At 40.1% G+C, this 16276-nt stretch overlaps 1 protein-coding gene across 1 annotated transcript in view; it reads left to right on the top strand.

The window, feature by feature from the left end:
• LOC135195342 (serine/threonine-protein kinase Kist-like) overlaps positions 1-14121 on the top strand; it is a gene marked incomplete in the record, with an annotated part of 340406 nt that extends 326285 nt beyond the window's left edge. The window contains 1 exon segment of the mRNA XM_064221601.1: positions 13801-14121. Within this exon segment, the coding sequence (XP_064077671.1) occupies positions 13801-14121 (321 nt within the window).
• Between the last annotated feature and the right edge of the window lie 2155 nt (positions 14122-16276).

Genomic DNA, 16276 nt, shown 5'->3' with positions numbered 1-16276 from the left:
AGAGTGTGTTATCAACTTATCATTGTTGTCATAGTATTTCAACAAACTTAGCATTTTTGTTCAGATCATAATGTTGTTTTGTAACTTGACCAGTATTTACATTCATGTTTTTATAAAGCATCATTGGCAGGCCAATGAAGACAAGTCCATAAATAGCAAATTTTAAAGTAATTTGTTTTTTTCCTAACATACAAACCTGAAGCTCTTTACATAGGATTAGCTTGTTAATGTGGGGCAGAATTATGATTTAAACTTTTGGTCCAGGTGCCAAATGAAAGGGGTGGCTGAGGTGAGCTACTCAATGGTAAAGAACCAAGTTTGCATGTTAGGAAAAATACAAAATTCTTTTAAAATTTGAAATTTACTATTTTTTCCTATACAAAGGCAAACGTTTAATCTTTACATAGGAGACTTACCCATTAGCGGGAAGACATCTTGGAACTCCTGGGATGACACCTTTCTGGTCTGATAAAAGAAGAGGAAGGTAAGCTGCACCTCTCTTTTGCTAGTCGTACCACTTCAGTGAATTCTTTTGCTTGAGAACATTTCTGCAATAAATGGCATAATTTGGGTTTGTTGGGTTCATTACATCAGAGTCATTGTCGCATAAACAAGGCATGATCCGACTTCCAGCATACTCGTGACAAGTGTACAATTTTCCCGTCACCGCATAAGTTGTGAACATTATATTCCTAACTTAACGTGAAGTAGTATTCGTAATTAGTACTCATACTTAGTACTATTCATAATGACAACAAGGATCAAATAAAAAGGACACAAAATTATACACGTTCATACATTCTCTGTTGTATGTGGAAACACTAAATAATTGCACAGAAAATAGCCTATATTCAGTACACCAAATAAATTGAAATGTGAAATCTACAGTTAAATAGAGGCTTGTTTCATTGATGAAAATTAAAATAAATATGCTATATTTTATTAGAAATAATTTTTCTGTACTATTTAACATGCACATTATTTATTTTTTACATAATCATTCTGATAAAAAAATCATAAAAATTCCTGTATCTTTAACTTAACACTAACACCTTTTAGGCCTTTTTAGCGCTTCCATAGACATTTCCTATCCCCCAACAAGAAGAAGAAGAAGAAGGAACAACAACAACAAAAGAGTAGTTTGTAGGCTTACTCCTGAGTAAGCAAAAATACCTGAAGGAAACTTACGGCACTCACTTGCACTTTTGAGCTGCAGAAACATTTGTAAATTCATTTAACATATGGGGGTCAGGATCCATAGATCTTCCTTCATCTTCATTATTAGCATTATTAGCAAGAGAAGATTGAAGAGTTTCATGCTAGGGACCAGGCTGAGTAGTGAGTGGAACAGGTTTACCCCACTCCCTCCCCTGCCCCTTCTCGCCTTTCATTCACACTTCAGTGGTGGAACGAAGAGATTCTCCTCCTCACTGCTATCAACACTCAATTTTGGACATAAAACCATCACTGCTGTCATCACTAGACACCAGTAGCCTGTCTATCTTTCTTTGCATTAAATTAGACATTTGGAACTCAGTAAAGGGCCGATAACAGCAGCTGATTAGGAGGGAGCCCTTACCTACTGGTTTTTCTAACTACTCTCTCTTTTGTGGGGCACTTAACTTATAAGACAGCATTCTAACACACTTTGGCATTTTCAAAACACTACAGGGTGTTTCGAAATTAAAGGCCCCCCTCTACAGCATAAACTAAATTTGATATGGACAAAAACAAAAGTAATTCAGAACAGGTATATTTAATTTGTTTCTCTCTGTGTATTTAATATTTGTGTGGTGGCCTCCATCTGCCTGTACCACAGCCCTGCATTCTTGAGGGGTATGAATTCAGCAAATTGCTAAAAAGCTGAGACTCAAACTCCATTTACCTGAGCACTTTGGTCACCTCTCGTCGCAGGTCGTCAAGGCTTGGTACACCATCATAGTTCACGGTGCACGCTTCAACACGATCCTTTTAGGATATTACCAATGTTTTCACACACATTAAGGTCAGGGGAGCTCCCTGGAAATTCACTTGACAAGAAGAAATCGATACAACTATTTTGAAGCAGCTCCTGTGTCTGAGGAGCCTTGAAACATGGTGCCTTGTCATGCAAAGATGTGACTTCTTCAACAGATAACACATTTTCAGGATCTTTGAGGGAAGGAAACACTCCACCAGTAAGCATAGTTTCTCTGAAGTATTCGCCATTCCATGACTGTCCTTTTTCTTTGATGATCCACATTAACCATTTGGCTGTAAAACAGAGAAAAATTCCCAAACATTCAAGAAATTTCACAACTTGGTGATAGTGCACGTCATCACTGATATCACCCAACTTTGCTGCCCAAATGAGGTCATTTTCATGATTTGGCTTCCTGACTGTGTAGATGAAGATTTCATCGGATGCACCAACATGGAGAAAGTCAGCTTCATCTCAATCTTTAAGAAATTAACCACAAAACCATGTTTCTAGTTCAAGTACCAATTTATGTAAAGACTTTCTCGGTCTACCCACTGCCTCAGCTATGATGTCTTTGACTCCTGAGAAAGGACTTCAGGCCTTCCAAGATTCTCACTCTTTTTGCGGTGACAGTCATATGGATTTTTGTTCCAGTTTCTTTAAACAAGGATTCATATCTTTTAATGAATTTAGCTATCCAGGAATGTGAAATGAAGGATGCACCAGCATCCCTGGCCTCTCTGAAGGTTATAGCCTAGATTCGGTCAATCCATCTGATTTCCTCTGAGTCGTGAGCTATGGTTAGGCTAAAAGTTGGACAGTGAAAAACACACATAATAGCAGCAATCGGCAACTACGTCATCACTTTGCGCTTAGCTAGTCACGTGATACACACAGCTACACAAGGTCGTACAAACAAATCAGTACAACCTATGTTGTAATGGCCACAGCAAGGGAGTTTCCTAACATAAAGTTGGACATTTCTTCTCCAAGGCATGAGAAAAAATGTTCAAATTGTTCGACTGTAATGCCAGAAAGTGAAACAGCTTTTTGAAAGTGAAACAGTTTTTCGTTTTGACTTAATACAGAATAATCAAATGTTAGTGTCATTTCCTTTTCCATTTTGTTTTCTCCAGGGCACGCTGTTTCAAGATAACATCAATTTTATAGGAAACTAGCTGAACTACATGCAAATACAGTTTGTGTATGTTGCTCTGATTTCTGAATTGGTGAAGTTCCTACATTTTTTCTTGAGTTTTCGAAATTTTTTCTATGTTATGGATGGCCCCAGGAGGGCCTTTCTACTTCCTTTCACGGGGGGACATAATTCACTAGAGCTGATTATGTTTTCCATGATGTCTTGATCAACTGCAACCCTGAGCCTCTTGCTTGAAGATGTTATTCTTTGCTTTGGTGGTTTCTTTTTCTTCTTCATTCTATTGACCTGCAATTAGAAAAGTTTATTGCCATTTTGTTTTACAACACATCACTGTCATCATGTTATAACACGTTAGTAAGGCAATAAATATTGTCACTACAATCACTATCACAATTCACAAATAATCAACAGTAACTATACTAGCTACAATTGTGGAATAAATATTTTCATATTACAATTCATATCTACAGTCTACACATGTATATTCAGAGATTAATGATTCAGAATTTTTTTGCATTATTACAAATATTTTTTTTAACTCAGTGCCAGTGTGCTGTCACTCACCTGTCCCACTGTAAAATTTGCCGGGACTGGGTATGGGTGTTCTGCAGTGGGTCCCTTTCCCCCAATGAAATGTTTAGCGCAGATATAATTCCATTTCTTTACTTTGTCAACTGTAAATCCCTGCCGGCCACATGCTCTGATCCATCGCTCACAACCTTTCTCTATTCACTCTTATGCTGGGGTCACACATTCATGTATCGCGGTGAAATGACCTTGAGCAGCTGCAGGACTCGGGCTAACGGATGTAAAGCCAGCACCGTAAATTGCACCGCAAATGTACGAAAGCAAGGTCGGGCGTCTACCTGGAACTTACCGTTGTGGGGCTGTAGGGTACAAAATGGCTGGCCTGTAAACAGAGCAGACTGTAAAATGATGGAACATGTATGAGAGAATGTAAAAATATTGCATTCTGAAAATCCAGGTTGTAAATTCACTTTGGTAGAAGTCTGCATGTACTGTAAAATATTGTATATTTTCAAAAAATTTAAAAATTAAGTCAGACATTATCATATACATACCATTGGCAGTCCCAACATCTTGGGCTTCTTCTGACGGACGATGTGGGGCTTGAGGAAGTAGAATATGTTCAATATCCACGTCTCCCTGTCCGTCAGTCGTCTTCCGTGTCACTGTCATCACTTTATCTCATCCAGCTCCGACTCCTGTAGGTGGAAGATGACATTTCCTCGACCTGAGTGTCTGCAGGAGTGGCTGTAGGAGTGTTCTCCAGGTCGAAAGAAGGTCCTGCAAGAAGATGTGACGTTGATGGTCCCTTCCTTGGTCGTTTTAGGAGGTCCGGCATCTTGAAGGGCATTGTGGAGAGTAATTGGAGGAAACTGCTGGTCTCGGGAGACGGAAACAACGGCTGACCTGAGGGTTGTTGTTGTATTAAGCCAACACTTCTTGTTGGCACGGGCCTTTCCCTTGTTCGGCCCGTAGGGTTGACCTGAGGGCGCTGACCTGACCTTTTATACCACGCTACAGCGTTGCCTTGTCGTACAGGGTTGTAACTGTGCGAATCGGTTTCCCAGTAGGCTACAGCGCAATTAGGAGGCCCACGTGCTTTGCGGCGGAAAGAAAACAACGACAGTGAACAATGCAGGTGACCCTAACGCCTACCCTGCAGTAGTCACAGTGGGTCCCACGTGCAATGCCTGGAGCTACATCAGGTGACATTTGGCGTGACCACCCACGACTTGTTTTGAACATTTCAAAACTGGTGCGGGCTACGGTGCCCTAGTGGGCGGGGCTTAGAGCCCGGACGACCCGTCACTGTACGTCTACGATTTTATGTAAGTTTTACATTACATTTATGGTTTACTGACGCAAGCTGTTGCCAACTACCAATTTCCTCTCTTGCGTGGGCGTGCGTGTGTTGATACGTGAATGTGTGACCTTAGCAATAGACTTTGGAAATGGAAACCAGCCAACATCTCTGCTGTAATCTCTTCTTAGCATACCTGCTATCACTCTTTCAAAGTCCATAACAGCAGTGCTTCGTGGCCACTATCTTTATCACACTTGTACCACTTGATATGGCTGGCTGGAGCTCCATTATTTACACAAAGTTCACAAAGTTCATTGCTTTGTCATGGGGCAATCAACTGCGTCAGTTTGTCCGACCTGCTTGATGTAAACACACGCATGCGCACTGGCCCGGTCTATTTTTAGCAACAGTTGCCGATCGCTGCTATTGGAAAAAGGAAGATATGAAAATGCACATGGTATACAAAAAAACTAAAAAATGTTAAGTATCTTCCAGGGAAGTTGAAAGTGAATATTTCCAACCCTTTTCCATAAAATTAGTCAAAATAGAATAATTTTAGCAATTTATAAATGCTCTTTCTAATAATTTATTTTTATTTTTGTAAATTTACAATTACAGTTCACATAATGTTATAACAGATAGAACTAAAATTAGTAACAATTCGTGAGTATATTTATGATAAGATATTTACAAGATGTTCTGGGATGGGGAGATGAATTACCTTTTTGTTAGTTATACAGGTCTTAGTTCTAATATTTCTTTTAACTTTAGCTTGCAAAGTTACAATTAAAACTGGCATAAACTATCGTAAAAGATAGGAGCTGAAACCATGAGCAATCACTGAGTATATTTATGGGCATGTATATACCAGGATGCTGTGAAAGTTGCACATACTACAATGGCAAGTTATGAAGGTGTGAGGAAAGAAGAAATCTATAGTCAATTCTATGACCATATTGTAGAAGATGCCACAGGTAAGACAGAAGAGCCTTTTTTACTTAGATACAGGAGAGCAACTAAACGCTTGGATGATGGGGCAGCAAACAGCCCCAATTTGATAATGTAAAAAAGAAACTACAGGCAACCCTAGTAGGCTATCAACTACTTGATCTGCTCATTGGGGAACTGGTCTCCAGGTTTGACCAACCAACAGTTGGCATCCTGGAGAAAGGTAGAAACACTATTAACCAGTTTGACCCAGGTGCGCATGCCTCCTTCTCGCATCAGCCAGCATCAGCGATGCGTCATCCGAGAGCGATCTTTTGCCGCAATCATGTTTTGCCGAACTTTTGCGAGAGTTTGAGTATTTGTGGTGGTACAAGACGTACATAGAGATGTCTCGATGTATGGAGCGTGAAAGGCGCGTTTTACCCGTCAGAAGGGATCGTGTGAGACATATTTTGGACTTGGATGCTGGCGAGGGACCAAGTACCCAAGATGACCTCGCGCCTCAACGCCATTCTGTGTGGCCTTGTGTGGACGAAAGTGTTCAAGGACCACAACGTGTGTCTCGTGTGCCTTTAGTAGCCCTAGGAAGCATCGGGGTGTCCTTAGGGGCATTTGTAGGCATTTGGGAGCATGTCGCAAGTCCTCATTTTGATGGCAGTTGGTCATCTAGTGACGAGGACATCACTCCCGATGTTAGTGATGATGATATTTGCTCCCAATGTCCATTCGAGGGTCACATCCCGAAAGTGAGCTCGAATTTAGTGGTTTAGTGTGTATGAGAGGGAATCTGAGGAGGAGGAGGAGGAGGAGTTATCGTCTTCTAGTTTTGTCGCCGATGACAACGCAGAAAGCGAGGGCCTAAGTGAGGGAGATGGGCCAGTGGGGGGGTTTTGAGTGCGAAACCGTGCCTGAGCACGGGCACGGGCACGGGCACGTAGAAGGTCGGAGCGTCGCGTCAGCCAAGGTGAAGGTTGGTCGTCCAAGAGCCACGAGGGTTGGTCAGAGGTTCCACCCCACCTAACATGCACCCATTCACGGCAGCACCTGGGCTCACCATACCTGTTCCTCTCACTGCTCTGGGGTTCATTCAGCTGTTCCTTATGTGGGAATTGCTGGAATACCTGCCGTGACGAACTACGGATGACATTGTTGTATCGCTGGTGGGGCTGCAACCTCACTGACATGGCACATTTTTTGGGGCTCCACATTTTTTTGGGTATGATGCCTGCTGCCGATGTCAGGCAATATTGGAGGCAGAATTTTTTTTAAGTATGCCCAATGTGCCCAGCGTTATGCCCCGTGATAGTTTCCTGGTGTTGGACAGGTATTTCAACGCCTTCAACCGAAGGGCTATACCCCGGAATAACCCCAATCGCCTCATCTTAGTCCGCCCAGTGTTGGATACATTTGTGAATGTGCAAAATTCTCGTGGTTTCTGGCAAGAAACTTTTCTTTGGATGAGGGGATGATGCCTTACAAAGGACGTCTTAGCATTAAAGTGTATAACCCCAAGAAGCCAAAGAAATATGGAGTGAAACTTTTTTTTATTATGGAGTCAAACACTGGATACATCGTGGACTTCTTGGTGTATTCCGGGGTCTTCTCTACGCTGCGTGACACTGTGTTCAGTCTTGTGGATCATTTCCGTAACCAGGGATACCACCTGTTTATGGATAATTATTATAACTTGGTATCCCTGGCCCAGGAACTGTATGAAGCAGGTGTGGACGTCAGTGGTCTTCAGCTGGTGCGTGGGGCCCCGAATGTCCTCAAGAGGTTTGCTAGCCATCTGCAACATCTGGCAAGAGGAGAGACAGAGTGGTGGCGGAAGGGAGCTGTCTTCGTCATCTGTTGGAAGGGGGTCCGACTCGTCCTCATGATTACGACGAGTCATGAACCCATCCAAGAGGAGATCGTGCAGCGGCAGAAAACACGCTGGCAGGGCCGAGTTATGTATGAGGAGTTTCGTGTCGAGCGGCCTACCGTCATTGGGCATTACAATAGGCTCATGGGAGGAGTTGATCTCTTTGATCAACTCATCCAGTATTATCCCTTCGCCAGGAGGTCCAGGAGGTGGACACAGAAACCCCTCAAATACATTCTTCAGTTGGCCCTCCAGAATGCCTACATCCTCTATTGTGGGTACTACAATCCCCCGATCTCCGGAGGTTGTCCCACATCCAGTTTCTCGAGGTAGCCGGGAATGCCCTCATCCACTTTAATCCCGATTAGTGGCCTTCCATCACTGGCCCCCTGCCCTGAGCTGCAGATCTGCCCCTAGAGGAAAGGGCAGATGTTAAGAAGGGCCAACTTCGGTTCGTCCGCTCCTACCGCTGCTGCCGCTGCCGCCGCCGCCCCTGCTGCCGACGCCCCTGCTGCCGCCGCCCCTGCTGCCGACTCTGTGTGCAGCTGCAGCCAGGGGATCACACACTAGAGCTCCTACAAGGGCGCAGGCAGAAGGAGAGACACCCGTTATTCTGTCGCACCTGCAAAATAGCTCTTTGCAGGTTCGGGGAGTGTGACCGCAAATACCACAATGAGGTCTTTTATTGGAGTGCGCCTGAGTTACCGACAGTGGAGGGCACACGGGACCGCTGAAGGGCGGCGGCCCATCAGCAGTAAGGGCACGGGTCTCCCTCCTCCACCTGTACCTCGTCATGTCGAGAGGAAAATAATGCAAGACTCTTCAATGGAGGAGGGAGAAAACAAGAATAGTACGAAGAGTCAGGATTACGAGTGAATATTCTGCATTCATTTTATATTTAGTTTTATATTTATTACAAGTTTTATATATCTGTATCTATTGATGTATTTTATATGTTATTTCATTTTATGCAAAAATAAAGGTTTCACCTGCATTCCTTTTAGTTATGTATTCGTACCAGAATAGAAAAATATATGTAATATATATATATATATAGGATATATATATATATATATATATAGATATATATTATATATATATATATATATATATATATATACATATAGATTGGTATTTTTGTGTAAGCAAGAACTCTAACGTTCTAGTAATATTCAATCATTTATCTTAATTTTGAAACAAATTTGAAGTCTCTAGCACAATATTTAGATTTAAAGTGAATTTCTAAAAAAAACTTTTTCCTTCCCTCCGCGCTCGGATTCTCCTCCGCAAATCTCTGAAATGCTTACGTCACATTCTCATAATATTTATTCCATTTCATATTAGCCTTTATATAGAGTTTTATACATGAAAATGTGCGCAATTTCATGTAAAATACAACAAAAAATAATTGAAGGTCGTAGCTCTTCTCATTTTTGAAATATTTGCATATAAATTACGATAAATAGAAAAAAATTGACGTTCGGTCCACTTTGACTCTACCGAAATGGTCGAAAAACGCAATTGTAAGCTAAAACTCTTATAGTCTAGTAATATTCAGTCATTTATCTTAATTTTGAAACAAATTCGAAGTCTCTGGCACAATATTTCGATTTATGGTGAATTTTTGGAAAAAAACTTTTTCATTCCCTCCCCGCACGGATTCTCTGCCGCATATCTTTGAAATGCTTATTTAGCATTCTCATAATATTTGCTCCCTATCATATTAGGCGTTTCATAGAGTTTTATATATGAAAATGTGCGCAATTTCATTTGAAATACAACGAAAAATAATTGAAGGTCGTAGCTCTTCTCATTTTTGAAATATTTGCATATAAATAACAATAAATAAAAAAAATTGCATTTGGTCAACTTTAACTCGACCGAAATTGTCGAAAAATGCTATTTTAAGCTAAAAATATTATAGTATAATAATATTCGATCATTTATCTTCATTCTGAAAGAAATTGGAAGTCTCTAGAACAATATTTCGATTTATTGTGAATTTTTGAAAAAAACATTTTTTTACGTCCGAGCATTACGAATTCCTGCATCATTTTGTGATAATATTTTCTCTGTGTTGCTTTGATCGTTTTACAATGTGTTATATACCAAAATGATCGCAATTTAGTGTATAATACAACGAAAAATATATTATCTCGTTAGCTTTAACCGTTTTGCTCACAGCGCAATTTGTATACATTATATATGAAATTTTTTTTGCGGTGTCATATATCCCAATATTTATATATGATAATGATATTTTTTTCATTTCTGATGGTTGCACACTAAACTTCAGGCAATGACAAAAAAAGGAGCCAAAAATGAACTCTTAATCTTGAAAACTAAGCATGCTGTGATTTTTTGGAAAAAAAAATTTTCCGCATCGGCGCTCACTCCTGAACCCCGCCGGGATACGGGAGACGATTTTTAAAATACTGCTTCGGCGTTTAAGGGTTAACAGGTCCTGAAATACTAGCTGATATGAAAGAACTCTATCTGAATTATCTGGACATTGAACGATTGTCCACTCAATCGAAGATGCTCCCTGATGCAGTAATTACATTTTCACTGGATTGTAATTACATTGTAATATATCACATCGTCAGTGATTTCATCGTAAGGCTGCTCTCACCACAAGCTAAGTAAGCCGCACAAGGCAAAACAAAAAATTAACAATAAAATATTATGTACTTTTTTCTGTAAAACGTTCCTTGTATTTCTGTTATAGTTGTTGATGGGGATCAAAGTATTTAACTATTTCCAAGTAGCCTGTTTGTTGACTTTTCCTACATAAGTAATTTCATTGTCTTTATTTTTCATAAATTAATGATTTTTACTTGTTTTTATGCTTTTCATGATTGTCCTTTTAAAGCATAATTTGTTTTATTTTAAAGCAGCTGCTGTTTGTATTTGTTTTGTATCTATAATCAGCTTTTCTGTGGTCGATCATATAATCATGATGGTATGTTTTCAGTTAATATTTTTTTCATTTGTACCAAATAATGCTTGCAAAGTGGTACTGAAACATCATAAATTACTATATTTTTGTATGATTGTATGATGCTATTACGATGTAGATGTATACTTACTACCAGTCATAGAGTCTATTAAGTTTAGAAGAGGTCTGGTAATTTTACAGTTTTTTTTTATTATTCCTCTAAGATATTGTGATCTTTTTTTTTCTATTTGTTCACGTACATTCTGATTGCATTATTATTACCAGTGCCTTCATATGATTATATAATGAGTGTGTATAATGCTTGGATAATATAAAATTTTGTTTTGATTTAGTCTTTACATTTTGATATAGCAAACTGATTTGCAACAATGCATCCTTTAATAAACTGATGCAATTAAGCTGAATTGTGGCCAAACCATTGCAGATCAATGTTCAGTTATTAAACCTTTAAAATTAACATTATACACAATTTGTGCACGTGATTTAGTTTTGAATTAATGATTCAGTACTTTTACTTGCTAGTTGGTTTATTTGGAAAAATGTTCTATATGTTCAATAAAGAGTTCGCATTTTTCTGATAATTCGTTTGTATCTGAATAATGGAATACTTGAGTATAGTGGTTTGGCGGAAACTGTCTTGCATTGTTATCTCTTGCGACATGGAGGGTACCTATAACATTTATTAAATGTAAGATAACACAATATCGCGATGACTTCTCACCAGATCTATCATAAGTCTCATCAACTTTGGCCCTCCCACATTTATTTGGCTTCCTGCGCCACTGTATAACTATCTATTTTAATAACCCTATCATAAAAAATGTATTAGTCATGAAAATAATATGAAAATAAAGTAATAAGTGAATGTTTCTCCATGAAAAATTCACAAATAGTTATGTCGTGAATCTTGAATTGTGAATAGGCTGCGGTCCACTGTTGTCCTTGGTATGAAGAGACGCAGTTTCTCATGACGTTATATGAATCCTCTTTATTATGAGACGCTTTCTTGATTATTAATTTCTCAAAAGATAGACATCTTCTTCTGCCGCCCATGTAAGTTCATGGTACCTACACATCGAAGTGAGGTGGCTCAGATTTGCACCTACTTAGATCGAGCGCAAAAGGGTCAATTTACTCGTATAAGAAATTATTTTCCTATGCAATTGATGTTACTCGCAAAAATACAGGTTTCATTTATTAATTTTAATAGTACTATGCTAATGAAATATGTTTGATAAACATAACGATTTAACAAGCACCTCAGTGGCGGGGTCGGTATGGTGTTGGCGAGTTTGATTCTCAGGCATTCCATTAAGGAGTGAGTGATGTGTATTTCTGGTGATAGAAGTTCACTCTCGACGTGGTTCGGAAGTCACGTAAAGCCGTTGATCCCGTTGCTGAATAACCACTGGTTCCATGCAACGTAAATTATCCATATAAACTAACGATTTAGCATTATCTTAGATAGTTTTATAAGAAAATTACTTCACTATGCAAATGATGTTACTTTCGAAACTTTGCTTCATTTTCATATTTTGATGCTGTACTAAGAGGTTTTGCAGATTTTTGTGGATAAAATCTCAATTTTGTGGGATTTAGCTCACTCCAAAGTGACAGCATTACTGCAAGTTCTCAACCAGTTGTCAGTACGGTAGCAGTGTTAGCACATTAATTCTCTACCACAGTTAGAAGAAAAGTAAAAGTGTGGGACACTCCTGGTTGATTTGTTACAAAGTGTTGGACCAGTTCCAGCTTGTTCTAAAAGATACCCTATAGAAAAGGCTATGGTTTGGGTTCCTGTAGGAACAAAATTATTTATTCATTGTGCTCTTCACGATGCATTTTCTTTTTTTATTGGACTAATTTGGTGGTCATGCTTACGTATACTTCTTTTTCTCTTGGTACTGCTGCCGCTGCAATTTAAATAAATAAATTTAATTCATCTCAAATGAAGCTTTGGGTTTCTTCTTATTTGAGATGTCGAAAGGATACGTGAATTAGACACATACTATTGAACTGATCTCACTGCTGACTAATTATTTTGCATCTTGGTCATATGTGTGCCATCATCACTCATTTGAACTTACTCTCAGCTATACCACCCTATGGAAGTTACACAGTTCTGAGCGACTATGGACCGATGAGAAATCGTTATTAGCATGTTTATAAAAAAATTATAAATTAGTACGCCTCTCCTGACACACATTTCTGCCAATTGTACTTATGTACGAAATTAACCTGTATTTTATAAATGAATCTCGAACGTAAAAAAACATTAGCCTATTTTTTCTTCTTTTTTGTAAGGCACTACGATAAAAAAAAACGATCTTGGGGGAACTATACAAAAGAAAATGATGTCATAACTCGTGCTTTGACATAAAAAAAAAATTATGTCTCTTATCCATTTTTTGCAACCATTCCATTCACTGATTAGTTATGCATTTAACATTGACTGAAGAAAATCTTTTGAGTGTGTACCTGGCTGGTGATATGTGTGGGCAGAAGAAAATGGTTGCAACAGAGATCCAGGATCAAAGTGGTCAGTCACAAAAGGTTCCGTTTTTTCTGGTAGTAGAATCTTAACAGACTGTTAGTGCCTTTGGAACATTTCCCTCGTTCAGTTACACTTCCCGCACACAGATTAGTCCCTCAATTATATAAGCTATGAATTATTTAGGAAGTAATAGGCTATATATTTGGCATTATGACCATGCCAATAGGTTGGGAACGTAAGACGAAAAAACTGACCCCAGAGTTTCTTGTTTTATCATGTAAAGCTCTTGGTTCTTTTCTTGCAAAAAAACACTTTGCTGCTATGTGACAAGTGTCAAAATGGTGAAATCTTCATGTGTGCAATGCATCGATGCCCTGTCTATTTCTAGTTTTACTGTCTTTCCCGATTCATTTTTTATACCCTGTTTTTTATAAAATGGGCATCATTCAATAACAACTTCACCTTTTGCACTGTAATTTAAGCACTTTATTGATGAGTATATCTTAAATGTTTTTTTCATAGTATAGATTTTTTATCACTAAAAATCTAAATTTTGTGTAAATTTCAGGTTTTTGCAGATACTATGAATGCAGAATTCTGAATCTTTGTAAGAAATATGGTGAGACAAGAGGTCATCATTTTGAAGCTGCTCTTGGTCACTTTTATGTTTGCTACCAGGAACCCTCAGAAGCAGAGGCTGCACAGCAAGCTCTTACAAAATGTTTGATAAATGATAGAATGATTATTGACTTTCTATTCATTTTCTTCCTGGACAAAAAGAGATTTTTACTAGATATATATGAATATATGAATGCAAAACATTTTTACTGTAGCATTTTATGTAATGTACAAATCTTATTTATAATTGTTATTGATATGCCAATTTTAGTACAACTGATTATATGAATCTTATACTGCGCTGTAATTTATGTTATAATTTTAGTGAAATATATGTTTTGGAAATTACTGATGTCTTTCTATCATTTTTGACTTGATCTGAGTGGTAATCTATCCTATATTGGTAATACATTTCTCGCAGAAATCAGGATTGTAAGATCAGTCATTTATCACTTCTCCAAATCTGCACCCATCTGATTGTTACCTCCCCTAAGGCTAAGGCCCCACCGAATCCGGCGCGGCGCGTCGCGTGCGTCCAACACGGCTACGCGTTTTGTGCGTTTCGATCAACTGTCATAGTTCAAACACGAGTGGCCCCACACGGCGCATGAGCGTGCATGGCGTCAGGTGCGATACCGGACTAGACGCACAAGGAACAAAACATTTTGTTTTCTGGGCTCAGCTCGTGTCGGCCTATGAAAGTATCCTTAATATCATTCTTTCTAGGTAAAATTAGCCTAAAATTACCAGAGAAAAACAAAATTAAGAAAATGTCAGTAAAACTGACTCGCTCACTCTTAAAAAGAAGTGTCGGTATGATATAGGGGCGAGTGTGGAACACTACCACGAGACAAACACCAATTAGAACTTCCCTATCAGAATCCCCCCAAGAGAGAGCCGATACCAACGGGCGATGCAGCCTCTACTACTACTACTAGAGGACGCCACGGACAGCAGCGCCCCTAGCGGTCATCCTTATTTTTTAGCACCAGCGACAAGTCGCCATTTTCTTGTGCTTGTGCTTTTCTTGCGATTTATCCGCATCTTCATCATGGAACGCTCTGCAATTGCCACGGCTAAGTTAAGTAACTCATAAGTAACATTTTACCGTATTTTTGTCTTCCGGGTACCAGTATTTTCCTTTTTATAGGTCATATACGGTTCCCCGGTTGTCTCGTGGCGGCCATGCCGCCTCGTAAGAATTCCCGGTCCTCCATACTGGGACTTCTTATGCTTATGGGCTTACTTTATCACATTCATTGTTTACATCGAGTTTTAGCTAGTTCAGCCCTCCTACCATTCTCTTAGCTTGGTATTTAGGGCTATTATTTATTTCGGCCCAGCATCCCGGCTCTTGCTCTACATCGGCTATCGCTGGCTCCGAGTAGGCTCCTGTTTCTCGGAACAGTCTGCCTCCTCCTGGGCTTCTTTCTCTTTTACTAAAAGTGTCTCTTCCTCCTTTCGATGTATTTTTCTTATTTAGGGTGTTAGGCTAGCCTAGGTGCTTTTGTTCCACTATTGGTACAGCTTGGTTCACGTGGCCCTACCACGGTTGTGTTTGCTCGCGGCCTAGGCCACTTGCGGTCACGTGTCCTATAGCACCTTACCCTGCCCCTTCCCTCCCTCTCTGATGTAGGGAGGGGCTGGGGGACCCCTTGGTTGTTATAACAACCTCATCGCCTTCTCTCACACTCTCGGAGGTGACCGGGGGGTCCCCCCAGCAGGGGGTATAGGGCGACCACTATGAGGTACCGGGTCTCCATGCGGGTAGTTGGTGAGGCGGGGAGGAGTAGGCCATCCCTCCCCCCTTTTCTCGCTCCCGCCGTGTTTCGCCGGGACCTTCCTCCCCCCCTCCCCATTGCTCAGCCACCTCCCTCCAGATACGTAAGGAGCCTTCCGTCGCAGCCGGGGCCCCTTTGGTTATAGGATATTGGCTCCGCTAGCGGGCAGGGTGGGCGCTATGAGTGGTCGGTTGCTTGCCTACTATATCCTTATATCTCTCCCCCCCCCGCTACCGGAAGGGAGCTTACCCTTACCTACGCACTCTTCTAGTAGACGGGTGGAGAGAAGTTGTTTTAATTTTGTTATTTTAAGGATATATACCCTAATTATAAGATATTTTACAATGATTGTGTGTTATCATTATATTTTTTTATCAACCATCCCCGCCATTGTCCGTCGTGGTTTCCATTACCACCACTCCTAGTTGGTTGATTCTTGTGCCTCCGCCATTGGCGGAGCCATAGCCTATCTTCCAACCTGGTTACCACACGTATTTTAGCGGGGCTCTGGTTTTATCTAACTTTATCGCTCCGGCACCAACGGAGCATATGTTAGGCTGTAAGTGTTTACTCTGTACTCATGTACTTTTTCACTTACAGGCTACCAACTGCCAGGTCCCAGCCTGTAATGCGACGCTCTACGACCCCTGTGGACATGACGA

This window comes from Macrobrachium nipponense, chromosome 16 (genome assembly GCF_015104395.2).
Source record: "Macrobrachium nipponense isolate FS-2020 chromosome 16, ASM1510439v2, whole genome shotgun sequence".
NCBI lineage: Eukaryota > Metazoa > Arthropoda > Malacostraca > Decapoda > Palaemonidae > Macrobrachium > Macrobrachium nipponense.
This window is presented reverse-complemented; position numbering and strand designations above follow the sequence as displayed.